Here is a 20,862-nt window from a genome sequence, read left to right on the forward strand (position 1 = left end):
CTCCTCCTCCTCCTCCTCCTCCTCCTCCTCCTCCTCCTCCTCCTCCTCTTCCTCTTCCTCCTATTCCTCCTCCTCCTCCTTTTCCTCTTCCTCCTACTCCTCCTCCTCCTCCTCCTCCTCCTCCTCCTCTCTGCGATAGTAGTACCCGGAAGTCTCGCCATATATATAAATTTTATACTCTCTCTCTCTCTCTCTCTCTCTCTCTCTCTCTCTCTCTCTCTCTCTCTCTCTCTCTCTCTCTCTCTCTCAGCAAATGAGCGAATGTAAACAAACCAATGCCGTCTGCTTTAAATTCACTTCTGATGTGTGTGTGCATGTGCGTGCGTGCGTGCGTCCGTGTGTGTGTGTGTGTGTGTGTGTGTGTGTGTGTGTGTGTGTGTGTGTGTGTGTGTGTGTGTGTGTGTTCCCGTGCCAAAAACTAAGGAAATAGATATTCTGTTCCCGCCAACACCTTTCACCTTCCTCGTCCTCCTCCTACAACTTGGTGACGTCAAAGGGAGAGAGAAAGAGACAAGCTAGACTGCAAGACTCCGCACTCCTTAGCTAATATTGTGTCTCTTGTTTCTTAGCGAGCCTGCTACTATGAGACGCTCCGCTCTCTCACCACGACTATCTTCAAAGGCCACAAAGACGATTAGCAGGGTTCTCAAGACTGTTTCTTTTGTTAATAATGTAAAAATCTTGTTAATCTGTCACTAGAACAGTATAAATACTCTTAAAATCTCGCGTATCTTCAACGAGAGCCTTTGGAAAGTGGTGGATGGAGGTGCGGCGCAGAGGTGTTTCAGAATGCGGTGCTGATGGGTGTGACGCTCAGTTCAGGGTTGTGTTACGATGTTACTGAAGCACAAGTGAGGCACAGCACTGGGGTGAATAAACAAAGGTGGATGTGGAAGGAGGAGGAGGAGGAGGAGGAGAAGATGCGTAGTTGGTGATAAGAAAGTGGTAAAAAGGAAGTAGAGGAATGATAAATAGGATAATATGTGTGATAGTAAACTTATATATTTCTTTTCTCTTATTTATTTTGCTTTCTTTCCTTCTGTTTTTCTCGTGTTTTTAGATCGTTACTTCAAGTCGCTCTCTCATTATTTTTGTTTCTCCTTATCCTGTGTGTGATAAACATGACTTCACTGTATCCACCAGAGAGAGAGAGACAGAGAGAGAGAGAGAGAGAGAGAGAGAGAGAGAGAGAGAGAGAGAGAGAGAGAGAGAGAGATCACGTGCTTGTCAAAACCTACCCTTTGTGTACCAATGTTCTGAACACGTGTCCCTTTACGCCCTCGTTCCCTCCCTTTCCCTCCCTCCCTCCCTCCCTCCCTCCCTGAGCATCCCTTCTCGCCTCTCTCCTTCTCCACCATCCTTTCCTAATACCAGTTCTCTATCATTCCCATCTTTCCAACCTCTTCTTGTCCTCCCTCTCTCCTTCCCTCCCTCCCTCCCTTGGTATCTCTGTTCCATCTCCTTACTTCCCTCTTCCCTCCTTCTCTATCATTCTTATCTCTCATTCTTTCCTCCCTTCTTTCCCTGCATTTTTTCCACCAACTCTCATTCTTCATTTCTTTTCTTTATGTCTCCTTCAATCCTTTCTTGCCATCCTTCTGCCCTATCCTATGTTCCTGCATTACTCCTGTCTGTCTATTCTTCCCCTGTGCCCTATCTCTCCTTGCCTATCATGTAACAGTTCTCATCCAACATCACCATCTCCCTTCCTTTCGTAAGCTATCACCCCTTCCCTCACCCTAAGTCTTTCATCAGGTCTTAATAATTCCCTCCTATGTAATTAATAGTCTTACTACCTACCTGCCTCTCAATCTGCCTTGCTTACCTGCCTCCCTTCCTCCCACTTCGCTGTTGCCTGGTGTCGCGTTCCTAAGCATCTGTTGAGCCTGCAGAAAGGTGTCCCGTGAAGGTTACAGTGACAAAGAGGAAGACGGAGGCCGAGAACTGCGATAGAGGAAGGACTTGGAGGGACTGGCAAGGCGAGTGAGGGAGTAAGGGAGTGAAGGAGGAACACACACATCGGTAATGGAAGGGAACAGAAGAACGGTAATGGAAGGGAATACAGAGAACGAAGGAACGTGAAAACTATAAGGATTAGAGTCACGAATGCGAAAGATTGCGTGTGTTCATAGTTGGACAGAAACTTTAGCGGGGGAAAGAAGTACTGGGAAGAAAGTGATGTAGAATTGTTCAAGGGAAGGAGATAAAGAGAAAGAAAGAAAGAAAGAGGGAAAGGAAAGAAGGAAGGAAGGAAGGAAAGGGAGCGTCAAGGAGTTTATGAATGGGAAGAAATATATGTGTATGAGAGAGAGAGAGAGAGAGAGAGAGAGAGAGAGAGAGAGAGAGAGAGAGATTATGCACAGATTATTTCTCCCTCGGCAACAATCCTCCTCCTCCTCCTCCTCCTCCTCCTCCTCCTCCTCCTCCTCCTCCTCCTCCTCTTCCTCCTCTTTCTCATTCTCCTCCTCTTCCTTCTCCTCCTCCTATTTCTCTTTTTTTTTAACTTATTCCTATTCCTATTCCTTTTTCTCTTCTTTCATCTTTTTAACCCCCTCTTTCTCCTTCTCCTCTTCCTTCTTATCTTTTTCCAACTTCTTTTACTGGCTTCCTTATTCATACTTTTCTTTCTCCTTCTCTTACTTCTCCTTTTTCAACTTTTTTTTTCTGCTCCTCCTCCTCCTCCATACCAAAACACATCATCTTATTATCTATTGTGGTGGTGGGAGGGAGGGGGTTAGAATGACAAAACGAAATGATGAGCTTGTCTACTACTACTACTACTACTACTACTATTACTACTACTACTACTACTACTATTACTACTACTACTACTACTACCACTACTACTACTACTACTACTGCTGCTGCTGCTGCTGCTGCTGCTGCTGCTGCTGCTGCTGCTGCTGCTGCTGCTGCTGCTACTACTACTACTACTACTACTACTACTACTACTACTACTACTACTACTACTACTTCTATTTTCTTCCTATATAATACATATCCCGTCATCTAAAAATCATGTGAATTCCTCCTGATAAACCTCAAAGGGTGAGGCGTTGCAGATTGACACTACCTTAAATATATAGGCTACAGTGTACTTTGGACCCTTCCCTGAACTCGCCCCACTGTTCTCTTAAAATGCACGGCTGGCAAAAGTGATACGTTTATGCGTGGAGAGATAGACTGCAGGTGGGGCGAGGTGATAAGTTGGTGAGGTAAGGGAGAAAGATGAGAAAGGGGTGGCTAGAGGAGTATAGGCGAGATGAAGGAAGCAGTGGCGAGATGATGAAGAGAGGGAGATGAGGAAGGCGACGAGAAGGGCATGGGGGAGATGAGGGAAGCAGTGGAGTAATCGAGGAGCAGCGGGTGATCTTGCCCGACGCATGCGCATAGTCGTGCAACACGCGCTGCCGACGCAGCAGCAGCAGCAATAGCCGACGCGGGTCCGGAGGCAAGTGGTGGGTCGTCTGGCTGTCAGTCTCCCTCGGTATCTCGTGTTGTGCAGTGTGAGCTACTGCGGCCTTCCCAGCGACGCCACACAAGGTAGATTTTGACATTGCTTACTTTTGTTATCGTTCATTACACTGAATTCCTCGTAAGCCAGCAACACTCAGCATCACTGTCACTTACGAAGACACCTACGGATATACTTTTCTTACAAATCAAGCAAATCTGTCGAAACCTACGCATATATATATATATATATATATATATATATATATATATATATATATATATATATATATATATATATATATATATATATATATATATATATATATATATATACCTTTAATCCAGATAGTGTCGAGTAGTTAGCTGTTAACGGGGCTTTGAGAAATGCGCTGGAGGGGACGCGCGGAGCAGCGAGCTAGCGACAAGACAGAGGAAGGTCAGTGTCTGGGTTCAACAAAGACGAGGAGCTGAACACCGAGTCTATTGTTAAGATATAAACATTATCATTACTGCCACACGCCTTCAAGGGTCGTGTTCCTTGGCTCGCCTTGTAGAAGGACCCGTTGGTGCTTTCCATTCCTGTGTTCGATACTCTTTAAAGCTGCGAGTTTGTCTGGCTCGAGAAGAGCCTCCGTTTTTGTTCCCAGCCTGTCGCACCGCCTCGCCCTTCGCTGCCGCGTGCGTCCCCTGCCCTGGGAACAAAACGGTTAAGCCAGGGATCGACTTACAAATAGTGCAGGGTATGTTGTGGAGCAAGTACGAGTATGTAATCTTCAAGCGTGAGGAAGAGGAATAAAGCAGTTAGGTGGCAAGGGCCCGCGGAGCCTCAGGTTCGTGGGTGATGACGTGCGTGAGTGATGTTATAGGTAGTGGCGTGAGCAAGGTAGACACTCACCATTCACTCCCACCTAACCACGTGGCTGGCACTGTGCCTGGCAAGTGTGTGAGAGGCAGCGGTACGATGATTTCTCACGTGTTTGGTTACGCTACTGCCAACGACTGAGGCTGGGGTTGTGCAGTACTCGAGTAACAGCGGCCTAGCCAACATAAACCACTAGCAGCTCAGCGCGGCGAGTAAAGCCATATCTTCTTCAAATTATATTTCCAGAATAAACTGCATTCAGGAAAGGTTTGTCAGAGTTTATTATGGCTTTAAGAGACAATATTAAGTCAGTTTTTAGTTGCATTACCATAGTCAAGGGCTGGAGCGGGATGGCGTGCTGGCGGTCAACGGCAGTGGGATCTCTTGAAAACTTTATATTTAAGTGAATTACAATTTGAGTACAAATGTGTATCATTGCATCATAAACATACCTACTGTTGAGTTATCGCAACGCAGAATAAGGCACTCTGCCCCGAAATGGTGTGTGTTCCATTGCACGCAGGACTGAGGCTTTGCAAACCCTCTGTGATCTAGGCAAATAATTCGACGCCTCAGCTGGAAGTGAAAAACGATATAGGCATTTATTCATTCGATGGTTTAATGGACGCGACAGCAGCAGGTACACTGAAGTGGGCCACGGTTTCGGATAAGGCTGCTGATAGTTCAGGGAGCGGGGATTACTGAAGAACCTGGAGCTTGTCTGGTCGCTGTGGGCGTATTGCAGCTGTCATCCGCCAGCTCAAGTGAGGCTGTGCCCGAAGCTGACGGTAGATTGCAAGCATAAGGCCACCCATCCTTGTTGCTGATAATATGATTGAACATTATTGATGTCACTTTGGTCGTGTAACATCTCACAGGGTTGAACAAAAACATGATACTTGTAGTGGTGGACAGCAGGGCGCAGGGAGACAATGGTGTGCCCTCCCTGGCCTGTGTAGTTGGTGCTTGGTTTTTGAGTGATGATTTTGTCTTAATTTAGGTATATCGTCCATCCCGCCTACGTAATATTTTAATGAGTGTTCCACGTGCACTTGGCCAGGACTACCTATGGCCAGGGTGTTAGCTAAGATTAATTCCAAGTACACTTACTGAAATCGTTAAGAAAATATAGAAGAGGAAGCCTGGTGTGTAATTGCTTGGGTTTCATTTACTTTAATTTCCAGTGTTGACTACATACACCTGATAATAAGAATATGAACCAAATCCATAACATAATTATATAAAAGTAGATCATTCTGAAAACAGATATCAATGAGGAATATTTGCACATTGCCAGAGTTTATCACGGGGACAGTCACGCGGCTGCCGTCACAAGGAAAAGCCATTGTGATCTATGCCGGTAATAGTAGTGACTATGTGCTGGCTCTTCTCCGGAAATGTGGAGTAATAAAAGCGAGCAGTGAGATGCTAAACAAGTGAGGTTGGCAAAGCCCCTACCAAGCTGCCATCTCCACACCACGCCATCACGCCACCCTGTCACTCACATAGCCAGGCCGCACGTCAGAGCTAACACTGCCTTCTCGACTAGTTTTCGGCCTTCAGACTGCTGCAGGCGGCGAGGAAATGAGTGACGTGAAGGCCAGGCACAACGGTAATTAAGATTGAAACGTCAAGCCTCACTCTTCGTAATCGTGCTTACAACCTCCTAGGTCAGCGAGAGGCTGCTTGCAGGCACTCTGAATAAGAGTCAAGTATTCTGGTATTGCGTTCACTTTGTTATGTCTGATGTTTACTTGGTGATGCCCCATGCCACCCAAGGAGTCCTGAATGTCGACGAAAGTTAAAGATAGCATATCCAATCGTTGCTTCTTTTTTTTCAACTATTTTTCATTGCTTCATGTTTATTTTCGCTTATATTCACCATGAGTGTCCTATAGCAACGTAAAATCCACCACAGCCTGCGAATGACAAGCTGCACGGTCTTAAATAAACGGTGAAGGCATTTCTCATCGTCAGCAATTCAGCCCACGCTTAGCCCAGACAGCCTGCGGCAACGCACGGCAGGCCCGCACCCGCCCGCCCGCTCCGCCCCGTGGCTCTCATGACATGCAATGTCTTCTTTAACAGCCATGAAACACGAACCATGTCTTTTTAGGTAGCCTTGCCGTGTATTCCGCGTAGCATTTCAATGGTCCACAGAGGCATACAGTAACGAGCAGACTTCCTTTCTCGATCTGACATCTGCAAGCCACATATGGTGGGTGATTTGTTCCTGCTGAGGGTTAATTAATGGGTGTTGGGTGCCTCGGGTCCTCTTACGCTCCCCCTTAGTAGGCAGGCTATGTGCATTTGTAGCCAGGCCGCGGCAGCAAGAAGGAAACACGAAGCACCCCTGAGTAGGTAGGCTATGTGCATCTGTAGCCAGGCCGCGGCAGCAAGAAGGAAGCACGAAGCACCCCTGAGTAGGTAGGCTATGTGCATCTGTAACCAGGCCGCGGCAGCAAGAAGGAAGCACGAAGCACCCGACGCGTCTGAAGAATGTCCATAGAAAGTCTGCAAGAGAAGCATTGGTGAAACTTGTTTGAAGACTACGATGTCTTCATATCAATGAGTATATGAGTGTGTATTTAGTTAAGAGTACATGAATACACGAAAAAATAACTCAACGACTGTGGTGAGGAATGCAAGTAACCAAACATGTATTTTTTCTTTAGTTGTTATCTAACATAAGAATGTATATGAGGAGAAGCGATGTTGACACAATAATGAAGGGATAAATTTTATCATATCAGTTCTCTACTGCTCGCGAAGGCCGCGCGTCATCGTGTGGCGCGAGACCTAAGAAATAAACCAATTCCACGAAGATTCAGTTTATCTTGCCCGACAATGCACCACTTCCATGTCAGTATTCATTACTTCCATCAAGATTCAGCATTGTGCCACACTTTGCGGCACTTTGCAGGGTAGGCCACTGCGTCACCCAGAAACCAGCCGAGTCCCTCAGGAGCTCTCATGCGTGTTGTAAAAGGAGCTCTCATGCGTGTTGTAAAAGAATCATATGACACTGGATAGACCCTTGCATAATACGCTTATATATATATATATATATATATATATATATATATATATATATATATATATATATATATATATATATATATATATATATATATATATATATATATTTTTTTTTTTTTTTTTTTTTTTTTTTTTCCTCACTAAAGTTGCATGTCAGATTGTGAATACGTTAACATGTGAAACAAGATTCCCTTCGTCAGTGAGAGGCTGACATGCTTGGGATCTCACTAGTCATCAACCACCCATATTTTCGAAGGCCACAAATATGATGAGTCTGATTCTCATGGGTACATTTACCTTCTCAGATGCAGAATCCTTATTAAACTATCGCTACAACCATGAAAGTACTCTTTCTTTTAACTTCCAATGTAGCCTGTTAGAAGGAGTCAGAGGGTTAAGAACCCGAAGTGGTCTAGTCCATATAGGAGACGTTGCTTTTGCTTTGATATCGCCGCGTTTTTTTTTTTTTTTTTTTTGACAGCGGTGATACCGGCGAGGGAGGCTGATAAAAACTCGAGTTACCTCAAACACCACCACCACCTGGTCCAATTACGTGAGACGAGGTAGTGCATGATGGCACGGATAGGTGGTGTGTTCCTTCAGAGTGAGAAAGAAAGGAGCCGCAGTGCAGTTGTTGCTCCGAGCTGCTTCACTTTTGTCCATCCGGGATCTCTTACGTCTCTTACTTTTTTCCTTTGTAATTGGACAGTTATGTTTGTCCCTAGCCATGCAGCAGCAGTGCACACCCATACACTAACTCACTGCCGATTTATTACAGAAATAGAGAAATAAATTAATAAGAGATAGAAAGTATGTATAAAAGCATTTTCAAAGTTGGGGTTTTGTCATATTACAGTTTTTACGTAAGAGCATAAGAACATAAGTGAGGATGATAAAAACCAGTGGCAGTTCCTGCTTTTTTAAATAACCTTCTCTCTCTCTCTCTCTCTCTCTCTCTCTCTCTCTCTCTCTCTCTCTCTCTCTCTCTTAGAAAACACGTCATTCCTTAGACTTTCATTTGTATTCTTTAAGTATATGCGGTTCTCATGCTTACAACTTCTCTTGGCCAACCAATCCCACCTTCAGATCAATGTCATGGTATCTCCAAGGCGTTCCAAAGTTGGGCATGACAAGATCTATGGCTCTTTCAGGTTCGTTGCTCCTCCGTTCCTGCCGTCGCTGTCGTCAACAGGATGGGAGCTCACACGTATGAAGAGGACCCTGTGACATCCCCACTGGGGGGTGTGGAGCCGGGTCTGACACTTGGCACTATTGAGGAGGCCAAGGAAGGTTCCACTGGCGATGAAAGTGAAGCTGAAACTATTGCAGAGCCCCCCCAGGTATAAGAGAGAGAGAGAGAGAGAGAGAGAGAGAGAGAGAGAGAGAGAGAGAGAGAGAGAGAGAATGTATGTTACATATATTGACTGGTAGCAGACCATAAGAATTATTTCAACAATGGGACATTATCTTCAAGGATGAGACCACAGAAGTCACTGAAGGAGGAGAGGAGAAGAAGGAGGAACTGGAGGAGCAAGAGGATGAAGAGGAGAAGGAAGAAGAGGAGCTGGATGCCTGCTTGTGGGAATCTCATCCTGATGTAGATAGAGGCTGGGCATGGGTCATCCTTATTGCCATGTTTGGGGTCTTTGTCATTACTTCAGGTACTGCACAGACACACACACACACACACACACACACACACACACACACACACACACACACACACACACACACACACACACACACACACACACACACACACATTTCATATGCAGATAAATGAAAATGTTTTTGATTCTCCTATCACAGTTTATCATCTGATAAACTTTTATGATAATTAGCTGACATAACAATAATTTAACATAAAATATAGTAATGCATGCAACATCACTTTTCCATTTTTCCCTGTTGAAGATAATTGATTACATATGTGCTTATTTATGCATGGAGAGTAGAAGCAGAGAGAGAGAGAGAGAGAGAGAGATTAATGGAGAAAATCTGTTTCCCCAGGCCTTCTCTCCACAACTGGAATGTTTTATGTGCAGATGTTGGGAGAGTATGGGCACAGTCGCTCTTATACTGCCTGGATGGGTTCTCTCATCAACGCCTTCTTCATGCTTGGAGGTAGTTCACGCTGCCCTTTGCCATTCATGCAGGACAAGTTTACTGGACTGGCATCACAAAATTATCCCTCATCACACATGAAAACAGGCTAAAATCAGTCTACTCTGTTATACATAAATACTTGTGACTTAAGGGAGTCTCACTTATTTCAAGTTACAAAGGTACTTATAAGGTTTAAAGTACTTAATCTCCTATACCTTGTTTTCCAGGACCCATGAGCTTCATGTTCATCCAGACGTTTGGTTGTCGTGCAGCCATCATCTGTGGGTCACTCATCATGGCTGCTGGCTACATGGTGTCTGCCTTCACCACCTCCCTGGAGGCTCTCTTCTTCACCTATGGAGTGGTAGTAGGTAAGAGAACAGATACTGAGGCAAGGCTAGTCACAACACAAAGTGGCAGTCCTGCCCCCCTTTCCTTCCTCAGCTGCGTAATGTCATCATTCATTTTATCTTTGTCTGTTTGGCCACATTTGTACTATACATGTGGAATAGGCATGATATTGACCCATACAATGATGCTGTATCATCGTAGAGATTTTTTTTCCTCTTTCTCTTCGACTCTCCGGGGTTTAGCCCTGATGCTTTTCCCATGCAGTCTTTGTTTCAGGCCACAAAAATGGTTGAAGCTTTGAAGTAAGCCCCTGGCAGGCAGACAGCTTGAGGTGCTGACAGCTGACACAGAGGTCTGCCCTGCACTACACCAGCCGGCTGCACTCCTGCACTTAATTACCATTGCATTTTCTTTCCCAACTATTTACAGCCTCAAAATTAGGAGGATGCAGAAGCTTTAAAAATCAGAAGATACGATGTCTCGCCTTAGCTAAACAATCCAGGAGCCACAGACACAGCAGCAGCAGCACTTTGATGGTGATGTGATGGTGATGATGATGGTCAGGATGATGAGGGTCTTGATAAAAGAAAAAATGAGGATGTTGATTCCCCTTCGAGGGTTATAGCTCACTTTCAGGAGAACACAGAGTCAATGGAGGCTGATGAAAGGTACGTATACACTCGGCTGGCCTTCCTGCGCCGGCCGTCGGGGTAAGGCTCCTTACCACAGTTCATGCAGTGTTGATGATTTGCCACAATGACAGATGTGTTATATCATTTGACTACAATGTTGGATATACTTGTAGCAAATCTTACAAAAAAATTTATTCCTATATTTTTTTTTCTCTTTCTCTTCCTGTCTTTCTTGTGGCCATATAATCATGGATGCAATATTATGTGCAACAGTCACACCATCACTTTCAGCCTTCACACTTCCATTCTGCCATGTACTGCTCATTTATTTTATTTCAGAAAATTATGTAAAAAAAAAAAACATGCATATCAACTTTTCTTTCCAAAAACCACTGCTCATAATTTTCCCCATTTTCTCTTTTTATTCAGAATTACATATTTCTGATGCTTTCTGCTAGAAGCTTGATTCCTGCTGCTGCATGATCCAGATATATTTCTGCTAATATTTTCTCACTTCTTATTTCAACATATTAATGGTGAAAACACAGCTACGGATTTTATTTTCCTTTTTTTTTCAATGCATGACAATGAAATCTTGCGTGACTAATGATAGACAACTGTTGAATGGTAACTTACATTTACCTGGCAATAGGAAGCTACAACAAAAGGGTATCAAAGTAGATCTGATTAGATAAGATTAGGTACATACATATGGGACAACACTAGGAGACACATAGTTGCCATAGAAAGGAGGGATAAGAGAAGGCCCTGGCAGTGTGTGTGTGCGCGCATGTGTGTGTGCAGCGCACTAGGCACAAGAGAGACAGGAAATGGTTGGTTTTGAAAGAAATTGGAGTCAGATGTAGGTAGAGTTTGGACTAGAGAGTGAGCTTCTAAGGCTAGTGAATGTAGAAAAGATAGTTCATGTTTTGTATCACTGAGGCATCTCTCACATTGGGACTTGCATTTTTCATCTTTTCACATGGCTGCAGTTCATAAGTCAATATGAAATGTGCTTGATTTGCAGACCCAATCACGTTGCTCAACACATACAACACATTACTCTTCCACAACTGTGCTTTCACCTTTTATGCAGTTTGATGTCATTTGCTTTTTCACTCTTGCCTAGGAAGCAGTTGAGAGATCTGATTTAGGGAAGTAGAGATAATGGTGCATGCAGTGTGTGGCTTACAGGTGGCTTAAGATTCACAGTGATCACTATCCAAATATTGCCTCATACAAGGGAATATCAATTAACTTATTATAGTCCAATATCCCACCCTCACACAGCATTTTCAGTATGAAACTAACTTTAACATGTATGGCTGTTGTTTCATGAAAGGCATAAATCAACAGTACATTTTGCCAATTGAGCACCAATGATGCAAGTTTTGTCCTGGGCATGGAGGCAGACTGTGTCTTGAGTTCCCAAGCTGTTAGAGAAATGCTTCAAGCTACTTCACCTCAAGGACATCATCACTCTATTTTAGCACAAAATAATGGTATTTTTTTTTATCAGTGTAAATGTTTGATCACTTATTTAACTTCCTGATGATAAACAGTTGTTTTAAGTATGTTGATTCTACTCTATTTCAGAGTTTTCTTTTGCCATTAATGTAATATTAATATGTAACATATTCAGCTATGAGAGATGTGTTGAACATTGTGTGACACTGTAGATGAATGAACCCTCAGAGGCTGCTGTATGTTCTGACATTGAAAGTTATACATGACATCTCAGAACATGGCCACCACTCTATATACCCTGACGTTCTGCCTTACTTTGAATTGTGTATTTTCCATTAGTGTAACTTAACAGAGTAGCAATGCTTCACTGCCAAGAGGTGCACTGTGCCTCCCTGTATGAAGACAGATATGCCACCATGAGCATGGACAGGCAGTTGAGTGTGAAGAAGGTAGAGTGGTTAATGACCAGGCACGACCCTGCACGTCATCCAGTAGGAGTATTGCAATACAGGCACACCACTTTATACTTGCAGTGCAGTATGTAGTGAGTGGTGAGTGGTACAGTATTCCAGAGGAGCATTACATACAAACACTTGTATGGTTATCCTGTAATGTATATCAGAGCCACTGGATTGAACCAAGTTGGGTTTGAAGGCAGTGCTGTATAACGCTCCCTAAGATCATATGATGTTCTGAGATGATTTGTATTGCATTCATTGATTGCTTTGCCATGTTTGTGAAAATGTGTTTAGTGGTTAACAGAGTGTTCTGATGAATGGGCTTAAGGTTTTCTATAATAGTACTAGTATCTTCTATACCACCCCTCCTCTGACCTTTGTTATTTATCCATCAACATATAAAACTCCTGACTTTTTGTGAGATAAAAGCAATATTTAATGTGTAGGCCCCTCCCCTCTTCCATGCCAGTTAGCCACTACACTGTTGACCCTTCCACTCCTCCCCTGTGAGTGAGTCAGCCTTGCAGCCACTGTAGGCCCTGCCTTTGGTCTTCACACTTCCTGTATAAATCAAGTTCCAAATATTTGTTCTGCTCAGAGAGAGAAGAGAGAGAGAGAGAGAGAGGGAGAGAAAGTGAGCTGTAGAACACAAAGACTATACCTGACACTCTTCATCCAGTCCACTTAAAACTTATTTGTAAGAGCTAAAAGATGTATGTGTATAGTATTTTCTTGAAGTATCCTGCTGCAGGTGCTTTTTGAGTCTGCATAGCATGTACATTGTAATCATGTACATGTCTGGTACATTCCTTCCAGTCACTAATCCCTTTCTTTGTGTAAATGTGCAGTCCAGTTCTGTGGACATTTTATTTCACTTTACATGCCAATAGATATATTGCAGTTATTCACCTGTTAATTCTAAATATTTGTTTAATAAATTATTTATTATTATAAACATCATTCCATGAACTTTTGAAAGGATGTCAGTTTTCCATCAGTTTTACTTGTACCAAGAGTAAAGTTTTCAAAAGAATATTTAGCATCAATGTGCATATTTTTTTGATGAAGCAAAAAGACTGAAGATGGTTTCAGATCATATTTTTAGCATCTTACTTCTTCAGCAATATAAAAATGTCTTCATACAATTTCATGCTGTGCTAAAGGTTCCTTACACTTGCATATCTACAGTACTAACTGGTACATACTTCCCAGAGCATATATTTCCACGTGTTCCACCCACATGTATCATCTAGTAACCATTGCATGTCATGAGGTCTGCATGATGTACTTGGGCAAACAGGAAGAGGAGACAAGCATGGACAGGAGCAGAAGGAAGACCTTTGCTCAGAGACTTGCATACTTACTCATTTTTTCCTTAGCAGTGTACAATTTCTTTATATTTTCATGAGATCTTGCTCATGACTTTGTACCCAGGAGAGCATAAAAATTCTTGCTTTACAAACATGTCTCAAGTTTATTACTATATCTTGGATTCAAAGTCTGCCTCTAAGGACTTTGTGAATACCATCTGATCTCTCTTGGGTTAGCACAGTGTCTTGAGGGTACTGGGTAGTGATAGGCTACTTGACAAATAAGGGGCTTACTTCATCCCTTATGGTCCCTTAAGCAGAGTGGGTCTGTAGTGGTCAGAAAACAGATGAATGACTGTAACTTCACTTCCTATAGTGCCTTTTATAACTCTGAATGCAACACTCCCTCGTGCACCTTCATCTTCTCCTAGACAGTTAGTTTCAGTTTTCATCTCAGAATTGACCCTTCATACATGGTCACTACTCCCTTTTTGCCATGTCTCCCTGGTGCACACACACACACACACACACACACACACACACACACACACACACACACACACACACACACACACACACACACACACACACACACAGTTTCCTACATTCATCTTCTGCCACCAAGAGTTGCTGGTGTCACAGTGGTGTAATGCCTGTTTGTCCTTTCAGCATGTGGGATGAGTTTCTCGTACTCAGGCCAGATCACAGCCCTCAACCAGTACTTCAACAAACGGCACTCCATTGCCACCTCCACTGCCATGCTGGGCATTGGGTTGGGCATTTTCTTTCTGGTGAGTCACAGTGCCTCATAGTTTGCCATGGGCTAAAATACAGTGCATATCCATGCTGATGCTCCATGAGGGAAAGGACATAGAGACTGTCAGTCCAATCAATTTAATTTTTCCTTTCAGAGTTCATTGACCGAGTATAACATAGAGGAGTATGGATGGCGAGGGGCGTATATCTGGAATGCTGGACTCAGTCTGCAGATAGTAGTGTTTGGAGCTCTCGTCTTCCCTCTGCGACCTGTTGCTCCATCTTACAATGAACAGTGGGACATGGAGGAAAACCTTCCCAAGTCAAAATCTCTGAAGGGACTTAAAACATCTAAAAGCCGAATGTTATTAGAAAAGACTCTCAATCACAGGTATTACACACAGAAAATCCTACTAAACCTAACTTAATGTCTGATAATTCCAGTGAAATAATTTCATGGAGCTTGTAAGGTAATGCATATATAACCTTTCCCTCATTTGCTGTACAGTGATCCTGACATTTCCTCAAGAGACTTTCACTAAAGACAATCATGTACAATAGAAAGTTTTCATCTGTCACCATCCAAAAATCCACCTCTTGCAATTTACTGTCACTCAGATTAATTTGTATATGCTCAAGCTGCACAGCTTGAGCATAACCTTTTAGTTACTGTTTGGCATCTATATTGATCCATTTTTAATTAAAAAGTAGATATTCCAGAAGCAGCTACTCATTATCATCCCTGCCACCACACAGGTCTTTCTCCAGCCTTCGTCTGTCAGCAGAGGCAAGCTACCTTTCCCATTCCCAGCTGAGCCTCAGGGACTCACACCATCACCTCAACCTGCGCTCCAACCAGCACAGCTTCTGCTCCAAGGGATCCCACCTGGTCATTGGCAGCATACGGTAAAAACACAAACCCTCGGTCGTAGAGAGAAGAAAAGTTAAAAGGAGAAGTATCAGAAGAATGATTTATCAGATGACCACAGTGTATGCATTTTGTGTTGTTTTACAAAGCCAGAATTGGTTTTCAAATCTAGCATTTTGGAATGTGTTGAAATAATGGTCTATTTTGTATGTATGATTCTCACAGATCCAATGGCCACAGCTTCTGCAGAGACTCTCATGCAGAACTGTCTCATCTTGATCTCCGTTCCAATCAGTTCAGCTTCCATCACAAAGATTCCTATGCGGACTTTGGTCTTCATTCCAACACACACAGTTTCTGTTCCCGTCGGGACTCTCAGGTACTGAGTTTACTCATGGATGGAAAGATGTACATTACAGATATATCATATATGAAATTTCTCCTTCAAGTATGTAAATAGCATAGTTCATAGTTGCTAATGATGGTTTGTGTGGCAGGCTGGGCTAAGCGGAATCAAGTCCAACCCTCACAGCTTTATCCACCACCACTACCTCATGGATGGGGAGGGAGACAGTCTGAAGGGCAGCTGTGGAGGTGGCCGGGCCCGATTCATGCTGCGGGAGGGTGACTGTGACCTGGGCTGCTGTGTGCTGGAGGAGGAGGACACCTGCCCCAGTGAGGTGCGTGGGTGTGCTTGGTTTAATTCTGGCATCTCAGAACACTATATTATTATTTTTTTTATTTTATTTATTTATTGTTTCTTTCTTTTATTTATTTATTTATTTATTTTTATGTAGGAGGGACACCAGCCAAGGGCAACAAAACTATAATAAAAAAGGCCCATTGAGGTGCCAGTCCCCTTGTTTGTGATGATACAATCAGCTGTACTATATTATTTAGCATAAAAGAAATCTTTGTAAGTTCATTACATCTGCTATTAGTAAACATGTAATATTCATGGGAAAATCTCCTTTCCTATTCATTCATTTATCCTCCAATTTCAGATAATCCATTTGCCTTTTTCTTCAGGGACTGGCACCTTTAGTGGGCCTTTTTTTTATTTTCCTATTTTTTGGTCTAGGCCAGTGCTCCTCTTATATAGAAATAAATCAATAAAAAAAAATAACCTTGCATACATAGTATTTATAATATAGAAATAAATCAGTTAAAAAATTAACCTTGCATACATAGTACTACTTGTATGAATGTATATAGCATACATGAAGAACTTTGATAACTCTAGTAACTCCAATCTCCCCTCAGCATTCAGGAATGGGGGAACACAAGTCCCTGCGTGTGAGGATGTCCCAAGTGAAAGAAAAGATATGTGCCACCCTCGTTGGACTCACAAGGTCAGCCGAACCTTCACATCAGTCCCTTTCTTTTGACTTAAGTTTTCCATTTCATCACACATTGACTTCCATTTGCAGTCATGGTTAATATAAAATTTCATATTACAACCACAATAAGAGAAGTTACACTGTGTTTTTCATGTCATTTCACACCACTGTCACATCAACAGGAAGTCAGAGGACAGTATTTTCATGGAGTCGCGGTTCTGGCTCCTGAACGTGGCCTACTTCTTTGCCATGGTGGGGACAATATGCTTCTTCATCATTTACAAGGACTTTGCCGTCTCCAAGGGTGTTGGGGACTACTACACCATGGCTCTCTCAGGGATTGGTATTGGTGACCTGGTGGGCAGGATGAGCACAGGGATCATGCTCTCAGTTACAGTGAGTGTGCATCATAACACTATTACCCAGACAGCTGGCATCAAGTCTGAAGAATGATAAACTCTGAATTCAGATAGAGATGCCTTCATGTTGTCCATCAGCAGAGTGCTTACCTGCTACTCTTATCCCAATTTCATTCACCTTTTTCATATTTCTTTTTTACATGTAAAAGGATTGTAAAGGCTGCAAAAGGTCTAAAGCATATCAGGCTTGTCTAGAGTTAATGCAATATGAGGAGTATTGTTGTGGTTGTGGAGCCTCACCAGAAAAGCAGGCACCACCTGGGGATCAAACCCAGAACCTTCCACTTACTGGGTGGCTGTGCTACCCATCACATCGCACTAACCTCTGGTGACAACTCCCACAGATACCACACTTTTTGTATACTCACCAGTCGTCTATTAGATTAAGAGATTTATGCAAAAACTTTAGAAATTCTGTCTTTTAGTAACCAGATTATTTTGTTCACAGCTCATCAACCCGGTGCTAACTTTCTCTGTGTCAATGCTGCTCTGTGGGGTGGTGATGTTTAGTCACGCCTTCATCACCACCAGCACACATTTCCTTGTCCTCACGGCCATGTTTGGAATTCTGAACGGGTCACAAAACGTGCTCATTGCCGTCACCCCCACCATGGTGTTTGGCAGAGAGAAGCTGTCCACAGTGTTTGGCTACATTCTCTTCCTTGGAGGCATCGGAGCTCTCATTGGAGCACCCATTGCTGGTGAGGACTCTTAAGAACATGACAGTATAAGCTGATTATGATCATTGTTACTAAGCATAACCCTACAGTATTATAGTATCAGCATAGCCAGGAGTACACAAAGCCAAGATAGTCAGTGGCAGCAGCAGCACACAACACACTTATTCATATCCTCACCTGAGAACAGTTTGCCTCTCTCCACTGAAGGTCTCATTGTGGACAAGACTGGCAACTTTGATGGGGTGGTGGGCTTCTCATCCGGAAGTCTCTTTGCTGGCTCCTTCCTCATGTTCATCTGCTTCCTGATCCACCGCTCCACTGTCCAGTCACAGACACAGCAGGAGGTGTGAAGAATGTTGTCTGGTGCACTATCTCATTTCCTTGTGTTATGTTATAAGAGTATATGTGCAACTTGTCCTTTCACTGTATGATGTCCTGTATTGCAGGGTAGTAAAGTCCTCTCCTTGTCTCCATTAAGTTCATGCAGGATACAGTAGTAGTCTGATAATAATACCAAAGAACCTTACTGTATGTGTTTTGACAAAATTGTGATACAGACTTATGTGTAGTTTTTAAGGATGACTTTAGATTATCACTATGCATTTCTTGAGACTTGATAGTGATTGAATGGTAAGCAATAGATATTTTTGTATATAGAAACATTTCTGTACTCAATTGAATTATAATAGGTAATCTACAATATTTTATCATCTCAGGATACAAATGAAACCTGTGCTCATCAATGTAAATCACTCCCATCTATTGGCATAACTTACTTATATAGGGACAAAAAGCTTCAGTGAGGAATGACTAGTGGATGGGAAGTGTCTACAAAGGATATAGGGAGTCTTTGGAGTAGTCAGGAAGGATGATACAAAAATGCAAGTATTTCACTGATTTGAATGATCTTTTGCTGATAGAATGGTTAGTGAAAGTGATGCATGTGTGTATATGAGATCTGGATGCCTGATGAGGAAGAAGAAAATGACTCCTCTGTCATGACAATCCCATCAGAAGGGTTCTGCAAACAAGCATCAGCATAGACTAGAAATAGAATGGAATATACTAGTAAACATCAAACTCCAGCAACTCTCTTGCCCACCACATACTATAATGGTGCATGTAGCTGTGTGTGCTCTACCACATGAGAAAGGAATTATAGGGCTGGCATCACCCCATCATTGCTTGTAAGAATCTTATTTACTGATTAATCCCTTCAAAGATTATCCCTGCATCTTAACCCCATTTCTGTCCAGGGCTTAGTGGTGTGCAATGAAAAGGCCTTGGAATTTTAATGTTCTGTTAATGAAAATGGGATCTTTTACTGGACCTTAAAATTCTATTGTTCCTGATAGAATTGACAGCCAATCTTGCTTAGAACAGGAAGTTTAACAGTGAGGACCAGCTCTGGATGGTGCTGTAGCTAATAGACCCTACAGTGTATGTACAGAATCATTATACAAGACACACATTTAATGGCTGAGGTGCTTTCCCTCAGGACCTGATGGCAAGAATATTTAAGAGAGCATATTTTGTTTGCTTATACTTTAATCAATGATGGTTCCATTCCAAAGACCATCAGTAGACAGAGCCAAGCTTATTTCATTATCTATCTAAGTGGCTGCCTTCAACTGTTGCTAGACCACCAAGGAATACAGCACTTTAATCCACTGTGCAGCCATAGTAACCATACTATTTTGTAGCCTATATATATACACATATAATTGTAGATTTTACATATGGTAGTGTAGCTGTTTATATGAAGATGTACTTGTTGTTCACAATATTTGATTCAGCATTTTAATATAATTATATGAAGGGTATCAGTTAGGTGGTTAGAATCACACAAGCCTTTACACAAAATGTGTGTGTGTGTGTGTGTGTGTGTGTGTGTGTGTGTGTGTGTGTGTGTGTGTGTGTGTGTGTGTGTGTGTGTGTGTGTGTAATTTTTCACCAAGGTCTTGTGAATCATGTGCTGGACTCATGACAACAACCTGTATCTGCCTGGTGAAAGCTTACAGGCTCATGTAATCCAGTCTGTGGGTAATGCTGTGACCTTTCACTCACAATGCACCCCATCCTCATCTTGGTAAGGGAGGAAAGTACTCATTCATGTGTGTGTGTGTGTGTGTGTGTGTGTGTGTGTGTGTGTGTGTGTGTGTGTGTGTGTGTGTGTCTGTGTTATTCAGACAGTCATCAGACTGAATGAATGCTGATGGTACATGTGCTGGTTTTATGATATATTAATGTTATTGTTATTTTGATCACATGTAGGTGTGTGAGTGAGTATAGGTAGCAAAATGTTGTGTATATAGAAGGACGTGGATGTTCGCATTTTACTCAGCTTGTTTTTTGCAGCTTTATTTCCTCTTTTTATCATGGTTACTCATGAAAGGTTTATGCACTGCATCAGTGCTCATGTACTACATAACAGGCTTTGTTTATCATTCAAAATGTGTATGTTCCATTACTACACATTATTACATGCAATAAGAATGCAGCATTGAATATTAATTTGCTCTTCCATATGCAGTAAGATCCCCTGATGTTGGACTTCCATAAACTGAAAATGACTAGGGGTTGAATTAGATACAAGCTGTGGCTGTGAAACACTGAGGTCACCAGCACCTCCTGTCAGTGAACTATTATTGTACAGTACTAAGTCAGTACAGGATACAACAAATTATAAGTTTAGTTGTTGCATTTGAGCTAAATTGTCTTACAGATTGTATGTGGATTCTGCTATTGTTGTGCAATATATAACTGATGACATAATAATATAAGTGCAGGTTGTCTGTATTCAAGGAAATTAATCTTGTAGATTCTGTAGAATATACACAAGCACAGAAATACATGAACCCAAGAACTGAGATGAATCAGATTGTCTTGATCCACATGAAATTCAGCCAAGAGGGTCTTACTGTATGGATTCACTTTTTCTCAGACACATCATTATATCTCAGGCTTAAATTAATAATAGACATTTAGCTCCCTCTACAGAACCTGATCCTGTCGCCTTTAGTCCATGCAGACTCAGTAGATGAACCAAAGGAGATGTAGGAGCAAGGTCTGAGGAGAACCTACAAATTAGATAATTCAACAAGTTGTACAGGTCAAT

At 42.5% G+C, this 20,862-nt stretch overlaps 1 protein-coding gene across 3 annotated transcripts in view; it reads left to right on the forward strand.

Moving 5' to 3' along the window:
• The window catches only part of LOC135089870 (uncharacterized), a 35,518-nt gene extending 14,898 nt beyond the window's left edge, over window positions 1–20,620 (forward strand). For 2 of the 3 annotated variants that reach the window (XM_063986034.1, XM_063986032.1), the window contains exons 2-14: window positions 8,509–8,697; window positions 8,832–9,018; window positions 9,368–9,481; window positions 9,691–9,834; window positions 14,351–14,472; window positions 14,593–14,828; window positions 15,194–15,343; window positions 15,531–15,684; window positions 15,803–15,985; window positions 16,569–16,657; window positions 16,828–17,041; window positions 17,513–17,765; window positions 17,952–20,620. In XM_063986034.1, the coding sequence (XP_063842104.1) occupies window positions 8,551–8,697; window positions 8,832–9,018; window positions 9,368–9,481; window positions 9,691–9,834; window positions 14,351–14,472; window positions 14,593–14,828; window positions 15,194–15,343; window positions 15,531–15,684; window positions 15,803–15,985; window positions 16,569–16,657; window positions 16,828–17,041; window positions 17,513–17,765; window positions 17,952–18,094 (2,136 nt within the window). In that variant the 5' untranslated portion in view covers window positions 8,509–8,550 and the 3' untranslated portion in view covers window positions 18,095–20,620. Of the gene's footprint in view, window positions 1–3,385; window positions 3,544–8,508; window positions 8,698–8,831; window positions 9,019–9,367; window positions 9,482–9,690; window positions 9,835–14,350; window positions 14,473–14,592; window positions 14,829–15,193; window positions 15,344–15,530; window positions 15,685–15,802; window positions 15,986–16,568; window positions 16,658–16,827; window positions 17,042–17,512; window positions 17,766–17,951 lie in introns of those variants that run through there. The other variant, XM_063986033.1, reaches the window with a different exon arrangement.
• The last annotated feature ends 242 nt before the right edge of the window (window positions 20,621–20,862 follow it).

The sequence above is a fragment of the Scylla paramamosain genome, chromosome 33, assembly GCF_035594125.1.
Source record: "Scylla paramamosain isolate STU-SP2022 chromosome 33, ASM3559412v1, whole genome shotgun sequence".
Lineage (NCBI taxonomy): Eukaryota > Metazoa > Arthropoda > Malacostraca > Decapoda > Portunidae > Scylla > Scylla paramamosain.